General features: G+C 61.4%; 1 protein-coding gene and 1 pseudogene across 1 annotated transcript; one reads left to right on the top strand and one right to left on the bottom strand.

Moving 5' to 3' along the window:
• Positions 1-1,131: 1,131 nt before the first annotated feature.
• On the bottom strand, positions 1,132-4,474 carry LOC125093477 (uncharacterized; annotated as a pseudogene).
• On the top strand, positions 4,147-18,221 carry AIRE (autoimmune regulator). The gene is made up of 15 exons (XM_047708541.1): positions 4,147-4,290; positions 4,840-5,109; positions 5,539-5,713; positions 5,954-6,109; positions 6,399-6,473; positions 7,030-7,143; positions 7,955-8,097; positions 8,193-8,273; positions 8,993-9,108; positions 10,168-10,267; positions 10,788-10,970; positions 11,518-11,636; positions 11,722-11,824; positions 13,484-13,552; positions 14,383-18,221. The coding sequence occupies exons 1-15, from the start codon at positions 4,147-4,149 to the stop codon at positions 14,461-14,463; spliced, it is 1,929 nt and encodes a 642-aa protein (XP_047564497.1). The 3' UTR covers positions 14,464-18,221.
• The last annotated feature ends 4,228 nt before the right edge of the window (positions 18,222-22,449 follow it).

Raw genomic sequence — 22,449 nt, 5'->3', positions numbered from 1 at the left:
TCAACACCTGTTCATAATAAAACCTCTCATAAATATAAGAATGGAAAGGCCTCTGAAAATTGATAAAGAAAACTTACCAGAAACCTGCAGCTAACATTCTACTTAATATGCAAGAGGATGTTTTCACCCTGAGATCAGGAACAAGGCAAGGATGTCCAGGCCCATCACTTCTATTCAACATAGTGCTGGAAGTCCTAGACAGTGCAATAAGGCAAGGCAAGGAAATTAACGGGCGTATAGACTGGGAAGGAACAGATGAAACTGTTTCTGTTTACAGATGACATGACAGTGTTTGTAGAAAATCCCAAAGATTCTAAAGCACTTCTAGAACCAATACAGGGAGTTCAGCAATGCTGTGGGATGTAAGATGAACATGCAAAAAAAAAAAAAAAATCATTTGTATTTCTATGCACTAACAATGCACAAACACGTGGACATCAAAAGCAGAATCGCAGAACTATTTACCCTTGCTCAAAAGATTAGCTGCTTAGATGTAAGTCTAACAAAACGTGTAGGCCTCGCATACTGAAAACCACAAAACACTGATGGAAGAAATCGGTGAAGGTCTAGATAAATGGAGAGACAGACCATGTTCATGGATTGCAACACTCAACATAATAAAGATGTTAATTTCCCTCAGATTGATACAAAGGTTCACTGTAATTCCTATCAAAATCCTAGCAAGATTTTGTATAAATAGAATATTTTAAAATTTATATGGAAAATCAAAGGAACTAGAGTAACAGAGACAATTTTGAAAAAGAAAAGTAAAATGGGAGCAGACAGAGATGGCCTACTGGAGTTCAAAATTCATTATATGGCTGTGGTATTCGAGACTGTGTGGTACTGGTGGATGGACAGATACACAGATCAGTGGAACAGAGCAGAGAACCCACAGATAGATCCCCACCAATACATCTGCCTGATTTTTAGAATGAGTTTTTATTTATAGTAAGATAAACATACCGTAAGATTTAAAAGTTTTAGCATTTGAAAGTTCAAAATGCTGGAGTAATTAGTCCACTGTAATGGTGTGCAACCATCACTGTCTATTTCCAGAACTTTTTGGTCACCCTACATGGACACTCCATACCCATTCGCTGTCACCCCACTCCCCTTCTCCCAGCTCCGCAAGCCACTGATCTGTTTTCTGTCTCTACAGATTTGCCTCTTCTGGGAATTTCATATAAATGGAGCCGTGCAAGGGGCGGCCTTTTACGTCTGGCTTGCTTCAGTGAGCATCACGTTTTCGAGGCGTATCCGCACTGCAGCAGGCTCTGTATCCCATCTTTCTCACAGCTGAACAATTCCGTCGTGTGGCCAGGCTGCATTTGATGTATCCATTCTTCCGTAGATGAACACCTGGGTCGTTCCCGCCCCGTAACCGCTGTTGAATAGTGCTGCCGTGGACATCTTTGCACAGGCTTTTGTTTGCACACCTCCTTTCAGTTCCTTTGGGGATGCAGCTGGGAGTGGAATGGCTACCACGGTAATTCTTATTGAAGAATTCAGCATATTGAGGTACCTGGCTGACTCGGTCGGGGGAGCTTGTGACTCTTGATCCTGGGTTTGTGGGTTTGAGCCCCACGTTGGGTGTGGAGATGACTTAAAAATAAAATCTTAAAAAAAAGAAGACCTTAACTTACGAAGGAAATTACTGGGGAGCCGCCATTTTTCTCAGTGGGTGCACCATTTGCATTTCCCCAACAATTTATGAGTGTTCCAATTTCTCCATATTCCCGCCAACATACTACTTTCTAGTTTTGGATAATAGCCATTCTGGTGGGTGCGAGGTGGCCTCTCATTTGGTTTTCCTTTGCATTTCTCTAAGAATTAGTAGTGTTGAGCATCTTTCATGGGCCAACGGAGGCTCAGACAGGGTCATGCAGCTCACTGGTGGCTGACAGGGTGTTAAGGTCCTGGCAAAGTGTCACCAGGAGATAGAGCCTCCCTGGATGCCCTCCCAGGTGGGAAGTCCCTTCCTGCCCTGTTCCCCGAGCTGAGGCCCAAGTGCCCTGAAGTGGTCCCTACCTCCTTACCACTGGGAGCCCAGCCCCTCCCGGGAGCCACACATTCTGAAGCCTCCATCTGCGGCAACACAGAAGGTCACCAAGTCTAGGCTTCTTTGAGAGAGCCAAGCCGAGCAGCCGAGGAGCAGCCCCCTCCGGTCTCTGCCCTACCCTGCCCTGATCTCTGGGCATATCACATAGGAAGTATTTCCCCCTCTTTGACCTGACACAGCCTGGGCCTGAGAGCAGTGTCCTGTGTGCTGAGAGCGTGGACCCGGACACCGTCCATCCAAGGCCATTTACTCACAGCCTCCTTGGGCCTCAGTCTCCTCATCTGTAGAATGGGATCATCAAGGCCGGCCTAGCTGGGCAGCTGCGAGATGGAGTGTAATTGCAAAGTACTCAGAACAGGGCCCGGGGCGCGGTGGGCGAGACGTGTCTGGTGCGTAAAATGACCACACCGGAGGAACAGATCCCACGCAGGTGGGGACAGAGGCTTGGAGACCGCCAGCCGAGCGGCAGGCGGGTCTCTGTGCCCTGCGCCTCGAGGGGGACCTGAATAAGGCCCAGCTCTCCGACAGCCGGAGGCAGCTAAAGGCGGGGTGGGCCCCTTGCCCTGGCTCCTCTCTGGGTCTCATAGGCTGCCCCCAGCAGCCCCTGCAGGAGGGGGCTGCCAGGGAAACCCCCACGGGGTGGAAAGTCCAAAATTCTCCAAGGAGCCTCTCAGATCTGTTAGCGAGAAGCTGGGCGGCGCCTGTAGGCCGGGCCGGCCGCTGACCCAGGTGTACCCACAAGGCTTTCAAAGCTCAAGAAAAGCGAAGACTCAATCCTTTTGGCTATTTTTATCCCCTGGACCGTTGTCTTGTGGTTAAAGTGTCCCTTGATGAGTCGGCTGCTGGGGGAAAGCTCGGCCGGCTGTGGAGTGACACCGCAGGGCAGCTTGGCCCGAAGGAGGGGGACACCGAGCTGCCAGGGGGGTGGCTGCGGTCACCCTAACGCTACCAGCACGGCTCCTCAGCACCCCTAGAGCCTCTCTGTGGGACCCCTGCGGCTTGCTGGCCCAGCAGGTGCCCTCAGATGGGACACGAAGTGCTCGGCTCCCTGAGACCAGACCCCCATGAGCGGGGACACGGCTGCTCCAGTGGATGCTACGGTCAGCAGTGACTGCGACTTCTGCTTTCTTTCAGAGGCCACAGTGCATCCCCCGTGCAGAGCGGCCTGGCCGGGGGTGGGGTGAGCATGTGCTTCTCTGAGAGGGAGGCTGGCCCTGCGTCAGTGGGACCCCGGGGGTGTTCCCTCTGGGCAACTGTGATGGCACAAGGCAGGACAGGCTGGGATGGCCCCAAGCCCCACCCCTCTGCGGCCACCACCCACAGCACTGCAGCCCCTGGGCTCGCAGCCCTGGATGCCGGCAGAGCGGGAGGGCCCTGCTCCCAGGCCTGAGGCCCCAGAACATTCCACAGCCGGCCCCGTCTGCTCCGACCCTCATTGCTCTCGAGGTCCACACACAGGTCCCAGCTCTCTGAGTGATGACCTCCACAGCCCGAGCCCAGGCTTGTTCCCGAACACCCCAGAACACCCATCGGGCAGCAATCCGAGGGACCCAGGCACAGGGAGGGAGACAAACCCACACAGGCCTCCCATGGCAGGAGGAGGGGGCCCTCAGCAGCGCCGCCAGAACTCCCACCGCAGTAGAGAACATAGCGACCTAAACTCGTGAGGGATCTTGGCGACACCCCCACCCCCACGGAATCTGTCTGGGCCCCCTCCCGTTGCCTGGGCGACCCCTCCTCCCAGCCCAGCACTGCCCTGACCCTGGGCTTCCTGGGTCTTCTCACCCCACACTCACCACCAGCCCATCCAAGACTGTCCAGGTTCTTCCAAAAGACCTCCCGTGGCTCTGAAGCCCGGCCGCCTGGACGTGCCTTTCGTCTGTGGCCCTTGTGCCTCTGACCTAGGCCACGCTGGGTCCCGTGATCTGGCAGCACTCGGTCCCCCACACTCACCCATCATAGCCTGGGATGCGGGTCCCCCGTCTGCTACAGCCTCCCAGGATGGCCTCCCCGATTCCCTGCACCATCCTCCAGCCTCTGTCGTCAGCCCTGGAAAGGCTCCTGGGGCGTCCCTCCACTAGGCCATGAGCAGGACAAGGACAGGGGCCCACGCTCAGGGGCATCCGTCCACCGCGCCAGCTGCCTTCTCCAAGCTTTTTCGGAACACACCTGCAGGAAGGGGCCGGTGGATTGCAGCTGGTCCCCCGGGGCATGTGCTCCTGTTGAAGGTGGGTCTCAGAGAGGGAAAGCGACTGGACCAGCGTCACACAGCCTGTAGGCAATGCCCAGTGTGTGCCCATTGGCGTGCACTCAGTCCTCCATCAGACAGGCACTCCTCCATCTGACCCTCCTACAGCCCAGGCCCAGGGCCCTGAGCAATGGAGGTGGTAATGCCCACTCCCCACTGGGGACCCTGCCCCAGTCAGCCCCGTGGTCCCGGGCTGAGTGTCCTGTGCGCCTTGGGTGAGGTGGAGGGTGCCTGGGCTGGCTGCCTCCCAGCCCTCTCACCGAGGGGTCGGCCCCAGTCCAGAAGCCTCCTTTACAAAGGGGAGGGATGCCAGCAGCCTTCTGGCAGGTTCGGAACTGGGGGGGGGGGGGGCTGGGGCCTTGTCCTCACTGGATTACACGGAATTTTCCATGCTGGCCCCTCCCTCTGGCCCTGATTGGCTCTGGGGAACAGCCTTTGCTCTTTTCGGGGAGAGTCTGCTATAATAGAGACGGGGTGCTGGTTGGGCTCAGCCCTCCACAGGTGCCCGCCCCGCTGTGCCCCCGGACAGGGCTGCGCGGGCCAGGAGGCAGAGATGGCCCAGACACTCCCCAAGTCCAGTGGCGTCCCAAGGCCGCGCGACCCCAAGCGGGGAGAGGGGGCCCCGAGTCCCATGCCCCCAGAACCCACAACGGTGGGCGAGGCCCGGGCAGGTGGGGACGCTGTGCTGCGCCGTCTCCTGAGGCTGCACCGCACAGAGATTGCCGTGGCCGTGGACAGTGCCTTCCCGCTGCTGCACGCGCTGGCCGACCACGACGTGGTCCCCGAGGACAAGTTCCAGGTGGGCCCCAACCCAGACTCCCGGCACCCCCCAGTCTCCCCAAGCCCTGCCGTCGAGCCAGCGCCGGCGTCTGGGAGGACAAGCTTCAGATGGGCCTTATTGCCCCCCGACCAGTGGGTGTCAGAAGGTTGGGACGGGGGCTGCTGGTGTGATCATAGGTCAGGGGCCTGGCCTCCAGGACAAGTTCCTGTCCTCCCGATGCCCCCTCCCAGCCCTCCTGAAGCTGCCCTCCAAGCCAGGGGTGTGGTACCCGAGTCCCAGGCCGGCCTCCCTCGCCCCCAGCACCCGCGGGCGTGCCCATGCCCACCTCAACGCAGGGGCATGGACACAGTGCCCACGTCTCCTGCAGCACCCTCCAGAAGGGTGTCAGGAAGTGGGGGTACTGGGGAGGCAGGCGGCAGGGCCTCCCACTCCCCACCCTTGCTTCAGGAGACTCTGCGTCTGAAGGAGAAGGAAGGCTGCCCACAGGCCTTCCACGCGCTCCTCTCGTGGCTCCTGACCCAGGACGCTGCTGCCATCCTGGACTTCTGGAGGGTTCTCTTTAAGGACTACAACCTGGAGAGATACGCCCGGCTACAGCCCATCTTAGATGGCTTCCCCAAAGGTGGGGAGGGCACCGTGGGGGTGCGGGGGTCCCACGGGGCTAGGCCCCTCTCGCTGGGGGCCTGTGGCGGCTGGAGTCACTCCAGCTGGACTGAGGAGGGAGGGTCGGGGCATGGTTAGGGAGCCCCTGGACATCACCCAGGACCGTCCTGGCCTCTGCGTGCCGAAGGGCCAGGGTCTTGCCCTCCTTGCCATGGTGGGGGCTCCGGTCTTGAGGCTCGGCCCCCCTCGCACCCTGCAGATGTGGACCTCAGCCAGCCCCGGAAGGGGAGGAAGCCCCCGACGGGCCCCAAGGCCCCAGTGCTGCTGCCCAGACCCCCCACCAAGAGGAAGGCCCAGGAGGAGCCAAGGGTCGCCCTGCCTGTGGCATCGTCTCCACGGGGGACCTCCAGCCCAGGTGCCTAGTTGAGGAGCTAGTCGGCCACAGACTGCCCTGGGGAGCTCCTCACCCCCGACCACACCCCCTTCCCCACCGCCTGGCCAGGAGCCTGCCCGGCAGGGGCTGCAGAGGTCCCCTCTGGATACCTAGAGGGTGAGCCTAGCTGTCCCTTGTCCCGGGACCCTGGGAAGTGGGCAGGATGTGGACACCAGAGCTCAGTAAAGCAAGGGGACCCAAGCGAGTTGGGGAGGCCCCACCTTGGCCCCAGCAGGGAGATGAGGGCAGGGCTGGTGCGCTCCCCCTGCAGGCTCCCAGGCGAAGGCCAAGCCGTACAAGAAGCCCGAGAGCAGCGCGGAGCCACAGCGCCCCCCGCCGGGAACCGGTGAGCCAGGCGAGGTGGGGTGCTGCCCTCGGAGGGCCTGTCCTGGCGTCTCAGATCACCCCATATGTGGCTGGCCCCGTGTCTCCGTCCTTCAGGGTCAGCCCAGACCACGCTTCCTCCAGAGTGTCCTGCTTGTCCGTCTGCTGGATGAAGCCTGGCCCCTCTCTGTCCCCTCCTTGCCCCAAGCCTGGGGGACCTCAGAGACCTCCTGTGGTCACCTGGCCTGCAGGCCGCCCCGGAACTTGGCCTCCCTCCCAGCAGCCCAGGGCCAGGTGCTGGGGTCCATGTTCATCCGTGCCCGCCGTGCGGAGTGAGCTCCCACACACACCCAGCACGCACACACACATGCACACACACCCACGGGTTCTCTCTACAGTTACTCATGGGCTGTCTGTCTATCTGCGTCCAGGGGCTGGGCCCCCTCCAACGCCCGCCCTGGGCAGAAGGAAAGAAGGGTTCCACAGCCCAGGCACCTCTCGCCCCCCACCCGGAGCAAGGCGGTGTTCAGGGGCTCTCCTTGCGATGGGTGACCCCCATCTGCCTCTCCTCTTCTCAGGAATTCAGACCATGTCCACTTCGGTCCAGAGGGCAGTGACAGTGTCGTCGGGGGACGTCCCAGGAGCCTGTGGGGCGGTGGAGGGGATCCTCATCCAGCAGGTGTTCGAGTCAGGTAGACGGCTCGCGGGGGGGGGATGCCAGAGGGACGTAGGCCCCCTGAACCCCGACCACCCTGAGCACCTGGTGGCCCCAGCGCTGGTGGGACCATGACTCTGCTACCTCTGGAGGGGGATGGGCACCAAGGGCTCCCCTCGGGGGTGTGGGGCCCTGGACTTTTGGGGGGCCGGCGGTCCAGGGCCACAGCCTGGGTCAGCTCTGCACATTCAGACGGGCCCCTCAGGGTCTTGGACTCACCCCCCCCCCCACAGGAGGTTCTCCCACAGGACAGCCTGAACACCTGTGCGCCCCCCCACCTCCCTTCCCTCCCTCTGAGCTGGGCAGCTGCCCGTGGGGATGCTGAGGACAGTGAGGGCCAGCTGGCCCCTGGGAGCCAGGGAGGGTCCCAGAGAGGGCCCCGAGGACCCTGCAGGAGCTCCCCATGGCAGTTATTTCCAACGGCCACAAAGCAGGCAGCTTCGAACACAGGACTCCCCAGATCAAGGTGTCGCAGGGCCTTGCTGCCTCGGAAGGCTCCGGAGGAAACTTTCCCGCCTCGCAGCTCCCTCCCCCGGGATGCCCGCAGGCCTCCACCCTGCTGTCTGCCGCCAAGCCACAGGGTCTCCTCCCTGTGTGTGTGTCCTCTCCGCTCTTCTTGGGGGCACCCGTCATCGGACCCAGTGTCTCCAGCGTCCCTCAGGAGCCTGGTCCCGAGCGGAGCGGGGCTGAGCGGGGCGGGGACGTGGCAGGAGCCAGCGGCCGAGAGCCTGCCCAGGGCGCCCGGTCCCGGGGCCGCTGAGCGGGGCCCAGCCGGCCTCTCCTCCCAGGTGGAGCCAAGAAGTGCATCCAGGTCGGGGGGGAGTTCTACACTCCCAGCAAGTTCGAAGACCCCAGCGGGGGGAAGAGCAAGACGCGGGGCAGCGGCCTGAAGACACTGGTCCGGGCCAAGGGTCCCCAGGCTTCTGTCCCCGTAAGCACTGCCCTCCGAACCGAACCGGGAGCTCAGCTGAGGCGGGGCCTGCCGGACGGGGCTCCTCTGGTGGTGACCCTCCCTTCCCCCAGCAGGGCGGAGGTGAGCTGAGAGCTGGCCAGCAGGGCAGGGCACAGGTGGCTCCCGCCCTCCCCGGCGAGCCCCAGCCCCACCAGGTAATGCGCCGCCCACGGGGGGAGGGGGAGGAGCATGCCTCCATCACCTTCTGCCCCGAGCCCGGGGCACTCCCGTGGGGGCGAGGACAGAGGCCTGGCTTTCCTTTAGCACTACTCTTTCTGGTAACACACAACCGTAAAATTCCAAGTAAGTCAAGGAAAGCGAGTCCTACCGGGCTTTGACCACCACGGTCTGGTCTAGGCACCCGCTGTCCCTTGTCTCCCAGCGGGCCAGTGGGTGGGGGGTGGCCCCTGCTGGGAGTCAGGAAGCGGAGCATCAGTTCTGTCCTTGGGCTCCCAGCGCAAGGTCACGGCTCTGACAGCCCCCCTCCCATACCGGGCAGGGTGCTGGGCCCCAGGCACTCAGGAAGGGCGGGATCCCTGCCTGCCTCCAAGGGCTCCCCGGAAGGCAGTGGCCGGGGGCGGGGGGCTGGTTATGACAACGAGTGTGCTCATCGCTGTGCAAGGCTGCCTGGTCTGGTGGGCTTCTGGAGGAGGTGACCCCGCGGAGGGGACTGTGGCACCATTTGGGCTGCGAGGTGGGGACATCTCAGAGGTGGGGACATTGGGGAGGGCAGGGAGCAGGGGCAGAATCTGGGGCACAGGCCAGCAGGGAGCAGGCAGGGGATGCTGCAGTGGAGCTGCTCTGAGGGGCTCCCCGGGAGGGCGCCCCCCACCCCGGGATCTTCCAGAGGCTTCGTGTGTCTTGCCCGCGTCAGAAGAACGAGGACGAGTGTGCCGTGTGCCGGGATGGGGGGGAGCTCATCTGCTGCGACGGCTGCCCCCGGGCCTTCCACCTGGCCTGCCTGTCCCCGCCGCTCCGGGACATTCCCAGGTGAGCCCGGCACGCTGGCCACCCAGGCTGCCCCCACCTGCCTCCATAGCCTCTTCTACCCAGAGGACCCTGACCCTGGGCAGGAGGCTGCCCAGAAGTTTCTCCGTTCCGCAGCTGGGAGGGAGGCCTTCGTTCACATCACTGGACGTGAGGCTGGGGCCTGGGTCCTCCCTCCCCACCTCCCCGTGTGCCCACACTGGTCCCCCATCATTCCCCAAGCCTGGCCAGGAGGGGGCCCCAGAGGGCAGAGAAGAAAGAAGGCTTCTGGTGACAAACAGCCATCCTGTCCCATCTCACCGCACACCCAACAGCCCAAACTCCCCCAAGCCGCCCGTCCCCCCTCTCCAAGCAAGGTCGTCTTCAAAGTCAGGCCGAGTGTGCCCATCCCAGGCAGGGTACCTGTCCGGAGTCTGTCTCCTGGCTCTCCCTGCCCCGATACTCCCAGCCCTAGCCTCTCCCACCAGCTCCCACAGCAGGAGGGGAAGAGCCTGGGTGGGACAAGTGACCCCCCCTTCCATCCTGGCCCAACCCCCTGAGTGACCTTGACCGGGTGGCTTGTTTCTGAGCCCCAGATGCTTGTCACTGGACTGAGAGGGTCGGGGCGGGGCTGCCGTCTTCCTTCCTGCCCTTGACCATGTCCCCTTCTGCTGGGCACCACCTGCTTGTGGAAACGTGGGTCCGGGGGGTATAAACACCCCAGTTCAGAGAGGTCCCATGGACGCGGGGCCCATGGGAGCCACGCCCAGGCTCTCTAGGTTAGCAGGAGTCCCGGATTCTCGGGGCTCGGCCGAGACGCTCTCAGACAGGACGCCGACGAGGCTAGCGAGGGCCACCCCACCAGGGGTAACCTCCCCAGTGTCCTGGGCTCTCCTGCAGACTGGCTGGGCCAGCGCCTCCATCGTGGCTTTGCCCACTGGCCTGCCTGGGCCTCCGTTTCCCCACCTGAAAAGGGAAAGGGTGACTTGGAGGGAACTTCAGGCCTCCCCTGCCCTGCGCATTGGGAGTCTACTGTCCCTTCTGCTCGCCTTGCACGCCCCCGGCTGGTGGCCATGGGAGCAGCGGGACGTGGAGGTGTTCCAGATGCCTGCAGGCAAGAGCCCCGCCGGACCTGCCCCGGGCCGAGGAGCCCCCGCCCCCGGAGCCGCCCGCGGAGCCCCCGGTACGCGCAGGCCCCTTCCAGGACCCTCTCCAGCCTCCTGGCCGCTCCCGCAGGTCGGGCCGGCCCCAGCCATGCAGCTGTGCGCTCCCCGCCCGGCCTGGCCTTACTGGCTCAGCTTTCCACACTGGGAAGTGGCCCTTCCAGTGGCCCCATTTCTCTGGCCTCAGCTCTGTCGGTCCAGCACAGGGATGCCCTTCGGCTACTGAGAACATTATCTCAGAACGTTTTGAGCATCTGGCTGGAGCCGAGACGCAGGTGATAGAATACAGGCCACTGTACAGACTGAGCTCACCGACAGCCCGCGAGGGCCACAGACACCCTGCGAGGGCCACAGACACCCCGCCTCAGATGGGGACGCAAGGACCTTGCTGAGCAACTGGACCCAAACCTTTTCAACCCAGTGTGGGGTTCCCCGACACCAGCTCCCCTGGGCTCCCAGGGTCCGGGGATCACTGACTCCCTGGGTGGCCCTGTGCCAGTCCCCCTGTGGCCTCTCCAAGCACTGACCCTCCGGTTCCAGGTCCTTCTGGGACTGAGGCTGACAGGAGAAGAGGCGAAGGGACTGTCCAGGGAGACCCTGGTCGGGGTCGACACCGCTGCCCCCTACAAGCACCTGCCCCCCCCACCTTCGGCAGCCCCCTTGCCGGTGCTGGACCCCTCAGCCCTGCGCCCCCTACTGTGTGTGGGCCCTGAGGGGCAGCAGGTGAGGGGTGCTGGGGTCGGGTGGCTGTCTGCCGGGGGCTCAGGGCCTGCAGGCCCCCACATGGAGCTCTGACACGCTGGGGGAGCTGGGGGAGAGGGGTTGTCGTCAGATGGGGGGTCAGTGTTAGGGCTGAGGGAGGCCTTTGCCAAGAGCCTCCAGACTGGCCATGGAGAGGGCGGCCCGGGGGCTGGGTGATGGAGGAGCGCCCCGAGAGCTGGGCCGGGAAGGAAGCTTCCGGAGGGACCCCAGCAGGAGTGAGATTCTGTCCCTGATCCTGAGACCCCTACGCCCAGCTACCACGATAAGGGGGGTGGCCCCTCATGTTGGGGAGTCCCAGTCCCCCACACCCTCCCGCCTCCTCTGGGGGTGCAGTCCTGGGGTCCCCTTGACCAGCCCTTAAAAAGGGGGTCTGGGCCCACCAAGGCAGAGGAGGTCTCTTCCAGCTGCAGTCCCAGGGTGCCGGTGTCCCTGAGCTCCCAGGGGCGGGGCAGAGGGCGTGGCCGTGTGTGTCCCCCTGTCCTCCCGACACCGCGCTGCTCCCCTCCAGGGTCCCGCGGGCGCGCGGTGCGGCGTGTGCGGCGACAGCACGGACGCGCTGCGGTGCTCGCACTGCGCCGCCGCCTTCCACTGGCGCTGCCACTTCCCCGGGGCCGTCGCGCGGCCAGGGTGAGTGCGACGACGGCTGGGGCGCCGGGCCGGGGAGGGACACCGCTGGCCGAGGCGCCCCCGACACCCTGTCCGCTGTGTGCAGGGCCGTCCCGCGCTGCCGATCCTGCTCCGGAGACGCAGACCCGGCCCCCGAGGAGGGGGCGACCACCCCAAACCCCGCCCGCGCTGCGCTAGGGCCTGCCAAGGTCAGTGCTACTCGGGGAGGCCTTGACCCCGTGGGATTGGGGTGGCCAGGACACCTCCAGGGACTGCCCAGGTGCCCGCTTCCCGGGTGTGCACCAATGAACCCCTCGTTGGTTGTTTTCACACGGTACAGTTGTTCAAACGGGCCCCTTTTGGGTAACTTAGCATCGGTATGAAAGGGACACCCACTCAGCAACAGTGGTATGAGTTGGCGGTTGGACCTGTTTCACGGTGACCGAGCCCAGCCCCAAGTCCCCCTCTCCCAGTCCCTGGGGCGCACGTAGCCCCGGTGGGTGGGGGTGAGGCGGGAGCAGCACGGAGGCCCCACACCTGGGAAGAGCAAGCCCGCTGGGCTGCCCAGTGTGGCCGGGCTGCACGGGGCTCCTAGTCCTCTGGCCCCTCTGGCGCCCCTGCCCCAGGCTCCCCTGCAGCCCCCTCCTGCCTCCAGCCAGGAGAGTTCTCCGTGGTTGTCAGTCTGCCTTCCAGCTGAGCCGGACTGGTCCCGGGAGCCCCGAGGGCTGGGAGTCCTGTGTGCAGGCTTCCTGACATGTCCCTGACCCCAGGACAACCTCTGAGAAGTCCCACCCCCATCCGTGGCCCAGCCTCCTTCCCAACAGTACCACCTACTCCCCGGACACGCTGTGTGGGTAACAGGCCAGCCCAGGAACTGGGGGGCCAAGGCCGTGCCCACGAGGGGACTCCCGCACAGCCCCACAGCCTGGCCCGCACCTGCCCGCGCGCACTTTGCGGGTCGGCCTGGAAGGCTCGTCCCCACCCGTCTGCACCGCGCACGCTCAAGCGCGCGGGGGAGGGGGGGCACCGTGCCCGCCCCACCCCAGGGGGTTCTTCCCGAAAGAAGATGCTTCCTCTTGGACACCTGGGATCTTTGCTTTTAAAAGACCTCGTCCTTGAGATGTAAAGTGTAATGACCTTGGAGAGTAGCCGTCCCGCCCCCTCAGCCCCTCCCGCGGCCCCACCTTCCCCAGGCGCAGTCCCAAGAATGTGGGTGTGGCCCCGGACCTTTTTTCCCCAGCCCCGCCCCCCCACCAGACAGCCTTGGAGGCTGTGCTCCCCCTTCCCGCCCTCGGGCTGGTGCTGCCTCCCAGGACCCGTGTTGATGAGCTTGGACTTGGCGATTTTGAGCCAGAAGCTGGCCGTCTCCTGTGTGGTTCGTTCCCTGGCCTGGCCCCTTAGCCAGGGGCACCATGGGCTCTGGCAGTGTTTGTTGGATGGTTGAATGGCTGGCATAGGACCAGGTACTTTCTTCTCTGGGCCTCAGTTTCCCCATCCATGACAGGTTCCCTGCTAGCTGGTTCTCTAAGTTGCCTGGCTTTCCCCAGAAGGCTGCGCGTAGCAGGTGGAGGCAGGCAGGCCCTGGGAGCCTCGGGGAACCAGCTTCCAGGGGAGCCGGGGACTGGCTAGCAGTCAGGAGCTCGCTCATGCCCACCCTGCCCGTGCCCAGCAGCCTGGGAGGAGCCAGGTGCTAGAATTCAGATCCCGGGGCCCTGCCTGGGGCAGCGGCCCCACTGCTCTGGCATGAGCCTCTGCCCCTAGGGCACCGCCCCCCCAGCCCCGTTGCCTCAGCAGGGAGTCCTGCTTTGTTTCAGCGGTCCCTAGCAGGGGTGCGGAAGCTGGGCTGACCTTCCTTTCCTGGGCTGCAGGCAGGGGACAGTTCTGCTGGTCACGAGCCGGTTCTGCACAGGGACGACCTGGAATCCCTCCTAAGCGAGGTAACATGTCACCCACTGGTCCCTAAAGCAGCCGGCACCCAAGCCTGCCCAGCGGCTGGGACAGCCCCCTTCTCTGGGGCTCCCAAGCATCACAACAGGCCCATGCAGGCCCCTCCCCGCACACGCAGGTGCCCACAGGGGGCCCTGAGCCCTTCCCGCCTCCAGCCCTGTCCGGGGGTCCTAGACCCTGGGGTCCGGGGACTGCGGAACCTCACACCAGCACTGCTGAATCCTGGTGTCCTCCGGGGGTGGGTCAGGCGCCCGGAACCTCTCAGTGGACCTCTCACGGCCCCATCAACCCAGGCCTCTGCCCCCAAGGATGAGCAGCTTCAGTCACTGGGAAGAAAAAGGGGCTTTTAGGGGTTCCACCTTCTTTTGACAGGGGTCAGACTCCTCCAGCCATCCCCAGAGCCAGGGGGCCAGCATGTGTCCTCCTCGGGCCGTGGGGCCCTGCCCTGTGCGGTGGGCTGGGCGCAGGGGGGTCCCACACAGTTCAGGTATCTTTGGGGGGGACCCCAGGCCCTGTAGCTCTGGCAGGGGCAGCTGCCGGAGACCAGGGCCCTGAGTGCAGGGAGGGAGAGAGCCCCCAGAAGAAGGGGCAGAACAGCTGCAGTGGCCTCACCCCGTGCTTACAGGATGCTATGACGGAGCACTGGATGAGGAGTCCATCCCCGCCTGGCATGTCTTGTGGTGCCTTGGGCCTCAGTTTCCCTACCTCTGAATGGGAGGGTCAGGGTGCTCAGAATGCCTGGTGACCCTGGCGGCCGGGCTGTGCACAGCTGTCTGTGGGCTGTGCTCGGTCCCCGAGTCCCTGCTCTGCTGTCTTGCAGCACTCCTTCGATGGAATCCTGCAGTGGGCCATCCAGAGCATGGCCCGGCCCCTGGCCGAGGCGCCCACCTTCCCCTCCTGATCCAGGAAGCCGGGGTCTGTGGGGCAGCCCTGGGGGAGGGGAGGCCCCCCGCCGACGCAGCCTCAGCTGAGAGCTGACCCCTGCTCCCCACTCCCCACTCCGAGTCAACATGCTTGTGAGTCCCCCGCTCGTGCTTACGGCGGCCTCCCATGAGCGGGCAGCAGGACACACTCCCCAGCCCTGGGAGCTGGGTTAGGACCAAGAAAAAAGGAAAGGTCCAGGTGTCGTCTACACTCGGCTTGCAGCCGCGACTTATCTTTGTGCACACACCAGCGTCGCACAGACTCAGATAAAAACCACTCCGGGGGGGTTTGACGTGTTCTCCTGTGGGGGGTGGGCCCCCTGCCTTTCCTGTGCCCCAGGCGTAGGCCGCACTGGGGGGAAGGGATAGGCCCGAGAAGCGGACAATGCGCTCCTCTCTCTGCTGGCTCCTGTCCCCGCCGTCCACCTGCAGTGAGGTCCAGGCTCCCCCCCCATCGTCTGCTGCCCCCACGGGCCCCCAGCTCCTGCGCCCCTCAGAGCCTCGGGGACTGACAGCCTCCTTCCCTCGGGGCTCCCTGTCCGCCTCCTTGTTCTGTCAGAAGTTTACCTGGGAGACCTTGGTGGCAGATCGTCTGTATCTGCCCAGGCACGCCGGTCTGAGGGGACTATTCCGGCTGGAGGGACAGATCGTGTGTAGGAGGCAGGTGACCTCCGTGAGGCATGAGGCAGGCCCAGGCCGGGGCAGGAGGATGCTGGGGATGGAGGCTGAGGGGGCAGGTGGGGGGACAAACACCGGGCCGGCGGGTCTGGGTGAAGGGGGCCACAGGACCAGCACCTCCCCTTACTTTCCTCGTGGTGCATGCTGTGGTCAGATGCTGGTCCATGGCCAGGGTCCGGGCCAGGACCCTGCCTGGGACACAGCTCTTGGGTCAGTTGTGGTGGAAGAAGACATCGGGGCCATTAGAGCTCCCCACCCTCAGGGACCCCGTGGTGGGTCGCCCCGACGGGGAGGGAGGGAGTGGCCACAGGCCTTGCCCTGTGTGGGCAGCTGAGCTGAGACCCATGTGCTGACTTCGGACGGCAGCTTGCGTCCCCTCCCAGGGCAGCCCAGCCAGGGAGTGACATCAGGGATAGGACTCGTAGCCCTTGGTGCCTTGGGGGTCTGGCTGGCTCACCCCACTTCTCTGGGCACCTCCAGGGCCCCCTGATCCACACACAGCCTTCTTAGGCAGGCCCTTGGGAACAGACGGGAGATGGCTGTGCTTTAGGGTCAGGTCAGGGCTGGGAGGCCAGACTAACCCCCAGCGGCCGGGGTAAGCACCCCGTGACCCTTAGTTGAGCTGCTTGTTCAAACGAGGACGTCCCCTGGGTGGACATTGGTGTTCTGAGAGCAAACAGGCAGCTGGCCCAGCCAGGCCATGTGGGCAGTGGTGGGACAGACAGGCAGTGGGACAGCAAGGCTAGGAGGGGTGTCCCCAATGTGTAGACGGGTGATCCCATATCTGGACTGGGATAGACAGAGATGGGCATGGGGAGGGAGTGCCCACAAGCAGGCCCAGGCTCGGTGGCCCAGAGCAGGGTAGGGTCACGGGGGGCAGGGCATCCCAGCTCACAGCGCCCCACTTCCCTGATGGAGGAGTGCCACTGGGCCCTGAGCCCAGCCTGTCCCGACCCCCTCGCTGACGGGGTGGAGTGGGGCTGGACCTTGAGCAGCTGCTGGGGGGGCCGTGATGGGGGAGGGGTTGTGTTGGGGAGCTGACAGGGAGAACCCACATGCTGGACCCTCCTGCCCATCGGCGCCCACATCCCCCCTTCTGGAATGCACCCTGACCAGGAATCCTTCGGCCACTGTGCACAGACGTGGGCTGGCCTGCCCCCTGGGTAGCCGTGGCACCACTGGGTCTCCCCCTGGGGGTTCCGGGGCCTGTGTACCCCAGCTCCATCCGAATCCCTCTACAGACCGGCCCACGGAGGCCCCCCGGGGGCTCAGGGGTCCCGCTGGTGACCCAGCTGGCTCATCTCCTTAAGCTCAGGCTTCTCCGGGGGGTCTGAGGCCCTGAGCTCCCCTCATCCGGCCACACGTGGGCCACATGGCTTTGTGGGCGCCTCTATCAGGCGGCACTTCCATCCTTGAGAAACCGCGAGAACTGTCTGGTGTGTGTGGCTGGAGGTGCAGAAGGACCCCCAGGCCCGGCCTCCAGCCCCAGGCCAGGGACAGCGGTGGCCTGTGTGCCCACATTTTCAGTCGCTCTCTGCTGGCCATGAACCTGCCTTCCCGTGGCCGTCGGGTGCCTCAGCATCTCAGATGGGGCGACAGAAATGAGCAGAGCGGCTGCCTTCCCGGGGGGGGGGGGGGCCCTGCGGCCCTGCAGCTGGCCCAGCCGAGCTCCGAGCACCAAGAGCGGACGCCCCGCCAGCTGTCACACATCCGCTTGCTCTCGTCTGTCTTTCCGTGGGGTGGAAGTTTGTCTGGCTCGTCTAGCATGAGAACAGTGTCTGCCTTCGTAACGGCCCGAGTGGCGGGTGCGCACTGGGCAGAGCCGGTCCTCACACCTGGCTTCCCGCAGCGCGGCTCGGGCCGCAGATGCTCAGTCCTGGGGCTGCGGGTGCAGGCAGGACCGGCCCCTCCCAGGCACTCCGCGTCCTCAGCTGCCGCTCCCTCGGAGGCGTGTGTCCTCATCACCTTGTCTCAGAGGGACCCTGGTCAGACGGGGTGAGGACCTGTGCTCGTGATCTCCTTTTACTGGAAGCACCTCAGGAAGAGCCCATGTCCAAACACCGTCACATTCTGAGATGCTGAGGGCCGCCAGTGCTGGCCGGTCACCCAGGTCGCCCTCTGTAAGAATCCCAGCAGGGCCTCAGCCCCGGTGTCCCCATCTCGGTGTTTCTTCTCAGTCCTCCGTCCTTGCTCAGGTGCCGCACCAGCTCCCTGGCCTTGGATCCCACGTCTGGGGGCTGTGTTCAGACGTGAGCCCGAGCTCTCTGCCTTGTGGCGGTGGTCCCCTCGCTAAGTCCCTTGCCGTTGTCAGTAAGCGCCCTGAAGATCTTTTTCTTTAGAGGGGCCGTGACTGGGCCAGAATCCTAGTATCAGCTCTTCTAGTCCAAAGAGGCAGCCAAGGCCTGTGGACAGGCCAGCACTTGCTTGGAAGCTCTGTTGTCAATGTTTATGAGCAAGGGGTCCAAGTTTCATCTGAAGCCAGGCCCTGCGGCCAGTCCTGTCCTGAGGTGCCCGGTCCTGTTTGGTGGACTGAGTGGGCTGGGCTGGTGCAGGGTCAGGGACATCACTCACTAGTAGGCAAAGAGCCTGGTGTCATGTCTCTGTCCCTCCACCCCCACTCCCTTTGTGACCATCTCTTGTCTAGTTACTTGCTGCCTGTCCCCTCCTGATGGTGTGCACTGGGGGCAGTCTGCGTGACAGACCACGAAGAGACCAGGCTGACAAGGGCCAGCACAGAGCTGGTTGGCAAATACTGGCAGAACTAGTGACTACGACTTTGAAAATGCATCAAACATTCTGTGTTCAGGGCATATCTTGATAAACAGGGTTAGAGGCCCAGAGTGGGGTATTATCCAGACAATAGAAATGCTGAGTACAAGCCTGGTGGGGAAGCAGATGAGTATTAATTTAAATTAAGTGTATTTACTTATCTATTTATGTATTTCTATTTACATATATCAATGTGTACACATGGATGTAGAGTACGCATATGTATAAAGAAAGAAGGTATATAGAATGTACATGTACAGGATATATGTAAAAAGAGTATACATATGTGAATACATGTGTGTGTATGTGTGTGTAATAGTGTGTGTTCACGCACGGGCAGAGGGACGTTCCAGGAGGAAACACAGAACAATGAGTACAGGTTGTTACCGCAGGGATTATGCATGATTTTCCTTTGCAAGTTGTCATTCAGATTGTTTTAAAATAACTGTACGAGTATGATTTCTGAAGGGCATGTGTACTTCATGCTGGACATGCGTGCCCAGAGCTGGGAGCCCTTGTGTGTGGGTGGTCGCGCACTGCTGCCCCGAGCCCACGCCTGCCAATCTTGACAGAGCCTGTGTGCCAGTGTGAGTGAGAATGAATGAGCACCGCCTTGCCCTCCCCATTTCAGCACGGTGCTTCCTATCGTGGAGGTGGGGCTCCCGCTGCTTGTTCTCTGAACATCCCTTGTGATGACCCCAGGAGCTGCCCTTACACAGAGATGAGGGGCAGCCCCAGGCCAAGGCCGAGCAGTGGCCCTGCCATAGCCAAAGGGCCGCATGGGGGGGATCCCAAGTGGACCCCATGAAAGCAGTGTCTAGCCCTGGTTGGCACAAACGCTGTCCCACCCTGTGTCCCCAGGCTTTCTGGTTGGGTGTCTTAAACACCCCATAGATCTGTCCCCTTCTCTGTCATCCCACTGTAGAGCCAGCTGGCACTGCTTGGACCCCAGAGATAGCCACCCGCCCCCACTGCCTCTGCCCCCGGAACCATCTGTCCCCTCTGTCCACCACCCAGAGAGGCCTTCCTGAAGACTCTTCAGAGGAGGGGATGGGGTCAGTGGCATATGGGACCATTGTACTGCTCTCTCTGCTCGATTGTGTGCTTGAAACCCAATGCAGCAAAATGGGAAAGCAGGCCCATGAGCAAAGACAAAACCCCCACAACAGATGCTCGGGTCATTTCCAAGCTACCAGAAGGTGATTACAGTCCCTAAGTCAGCCAGCTGCCAAGCCAGCCGCACACCTTCCCAGAGGGGACATCCCAGCACTCCCTGTTGACATGGGCCACCTCCCCAGGCAGGTCCCCGCCCTGCTCCTCTGTCTGACCCTGGACTGCATTTGTAGCACCTGTGTCTCCCTCTGGCCCAGAGACCATGAGCAGGGGACAGGCAGATGAGGCTTGTGGTGGGAGCCCTGGAGGGGGTCTTCCTTGGGGTTGATGTGCAGGCGTTTGGGATGTTTCTGCAGCTGGTGCAGACAACCAGATTGGGCAAGTTCCGGGCCAGGGAAAGCAGGCAGGGGTCTCCCAAGATGTCTGCAAGCGAACCTCCATGCCACAGCCTTCCAGAAGACCCCCAGGCAAGTGTTGGGTGGTTCTGAGGCCTTGGTAGATGTACCTGGTGGGGACCTGACCTTGGTGGAGGGGAGGGGGCAAGCCAGCTGAGAAGCCAGTGGAGACCCACAGTCCCTTCCCCACCCCAGCAAAGGTCAGGAGGTCTGTTGTCTGGAGGGGGCAAGCAGTGTGTCTGGACCTGAGAACACCACCAACAGCTGAGATAGGGGCTTCTCCCTGCATGCACATGTCCAGGTCACCACAGGCACCCCCTCTTTGTTCAGCTCCAGACAAAAGATGGAAAGACTCTTCCCTTGAGTCCGACCAGCCTAAAAGGACAATGGTCCTGGGGACTCCCCCAGCAAGTGGCCCGGCAAGGTCACTCTGCAAGGCTTAATAACCTGTCACCTGTCACAGAGGTTTCACTGCTTAACCACAACAGTCAACATTCCCCAGACATCCCTCCAACATGACCAAGAGCCAGACAAACAGAAAGAAGTAAAGATGAGCAGATGAAAGAAGAGACTTGGAACAGAGGAGAGAATGTTAGATATTCAATGAAACTATTGAGACCCTTAGGGAGATGGGTCCTCCCTTTCAGGAAACAAGAACAGGACTCTGTCAAAAGAAACATCCAGAGAATCAAAACCTTGTCCGCAGAGAGAACTTCACACAAGGTTGGGGTATCAGGGGAAGGAAATCTCTCTGTAAGTAGAGCGGAAATGAGCTGGAAAATAGGAAAGTACAGACAATACACAGAGGTGGTCAGCCCAGGACCCAAGCTGTAATGGACAGGCGCTCCCAGAAGAGGGAAGGGGAGGGCAGAGAGGAAGAAGTCCTTGGGAAAACAATTCAAGAACTTGCCCCAGGTGGAAAACACACACAACGGCACTGGGAGGGTGCAGCGTGTGCCCAGCTGATGCACCTCCTAGTGGAATTCTGCAACAGCTGGGAAAGGAAGATTCTACAAGCTTCTGGAGAGAGGATATTGGGTGGTGTGCAAATGGTGAGGAATTTGTGACTTTGACTTCTCAATAGCAACATTGGAAGCCATAGAACGATGGAATGAACCTACCTCTGCGATTCTAGAGCAAGATGCTTTCTAACTAAAATTCTATATGCAGCAGATGTCCATGCGGGCATCAGGATAGAGAAATGCCAATTCAAACACATGCAGAGCCTCCCAAAATGGCTCCATGAGCGCTTCATCAGGAACATTCTAGATCACGTGCCCCACCCAGATTCGGGAACTGGTGGACGTGAGATGCTCAAAGGACGCTGGTGGGGACAGAGGTCCTAAGATGACAGGTGCACACCTGATGGTGATGGCAGTATCCACACTGGGGCAGCAGGGCTCAGGACACAGTTTGAGGGCTGTCCCCAGAAAGATGTTGTCCCCGCCATCGTTCCATCTTCATAGTCTGAGGGCAGACAGCCAGGTGACTGGCCCCAATTGTTATCTGGCCCGAATTGGCTTCACTGTGACCAATGAGCCTCCTTTTCTCCTCTGTGATAACAGGACGTATATGTTTATCCTGTGTCTCCCAGACTGCTAACATAAGAGCTTCTAAGACCCTGGGGATTTCCTGCTGTATAGGGCTGAGAGGAGCACCTTGTGTTATTCAAAGCAAGCCCCTTTCAGCCACACCTGAGGGTATGTCAGCGAGACGACTCTTGGGGGACGGGGGACTGGTCACCAGAACCAACCAGTGATCAGAGAGTGAGAGCTCTGAGCCACCCCCAACCTCAGAGAGAGTCAAGGGACTGAGGCTGAGCTAGTTACAAATGGCTGGCAACTTAATCCATTGTTCTAACAAGACGGAACCCCATAAAAATCCTAAGCACAGGGGTTTGGTGGGCTCCCAGGTTGGTGAACACACCGGCCAGCCACCATGAGGACAGAAAGCTTCTGCACTTGGGACCCTTCGGGACCTTGCCCTCTGCACCCCTTCACCTGGCTGTCCATCCGCAGCCTTTATCATACCCTTTATAATAAATCAGTAAGGAAAGTGTTTCCCCGAGTTCTGTGAGCTGTCCTAGCACATTATCAGTCCTGAGCAGGGGGAGTGGTGGGAATGGCCCCAAATGTGGCCAAGTCGGACAAAAGTGTGGGGGACCTTCGGCCCCACTACTGTGACTGGCAGCTGAGGTCGAGGCGGTCCTGTGGGGCCGAGCCCTTAACCTGTGGAGTCTGACCCTGACTGGGTAATTAGAGTCAGAATTGAATTAAATCATTGCACACCCAGTTGGTTTTGGAGAATCAGCTTGTGTGGGGAACACATCCGGGCACTTGATGTCAGAAAACATTCAACGTTTTCTCTGTAGTCAGGACGTAAGTTTGATCATCTGAGAGCCAGAGGGGCCCTCAGTTTGCTTGGAAGCAGGACAAACCAACCCAGTCCCCAATTACATGCCTGCCTAATGTCTAAGACCTGCCCACACCATAGCCTGGCTGGCTTGCCTTCCGGGAAGGGACCCGTGGTGGCTTTAAAACATGTCAGCACATTCTTTGATACCCATTTGTTCAAGAAAGGGAGCTTCATTCCCCTCCCCTTGAGTGCAGGCTGAACCGAGCTTCTTGTTTCTAGTGAGTAGAATATGCTAGAAGAGCCATGGGTGACTCCTGAGGTTAGGACATCAAAAGCACTGTGGCTTTCCCCTTGGATGGCATTCTCAGGGGGAAGCCAGCACCATGTTTGAGGACACGGAAGCGGCCACAGCCACGTGCCATCGCAGGAGCAGCCCCTCCCGCCCTGTTCGGGCCCACAGATGATGCAGCCACCCTTACGAGAGATCCTAAACCAGAACCACCCCATGGAGCTGCTTGCCAAGCCCTGAGTCTCAGAAATCATGAGATTGTAAAGGGGTATCACTTTACAGTCCTCCAAGTTTCAGGGTACTTGGTTACAAAGGTCTCCCTGAGAGCTGGCAGCTGTCAGGGGCATAGGCGGACTGTGGCCCAG

This window comes from Lutra lutra, chromosome 1 (genome assembly GCF_902655055.1).
Source record: "Lutra lutra chromosome 1, mLutLut1.2, whole genome shotgun sequence".
NCBI lineage: Eukaryota > Metazoa > Chordata > Mammalia > Carnivora > Mustelidae > Lutra > Lutra lutra.
The sequence above is the reverse complement of the archived record's forward strand: the minus strand, read 5'-3'. Positions and strand labels throughout refer to the sequence as shown.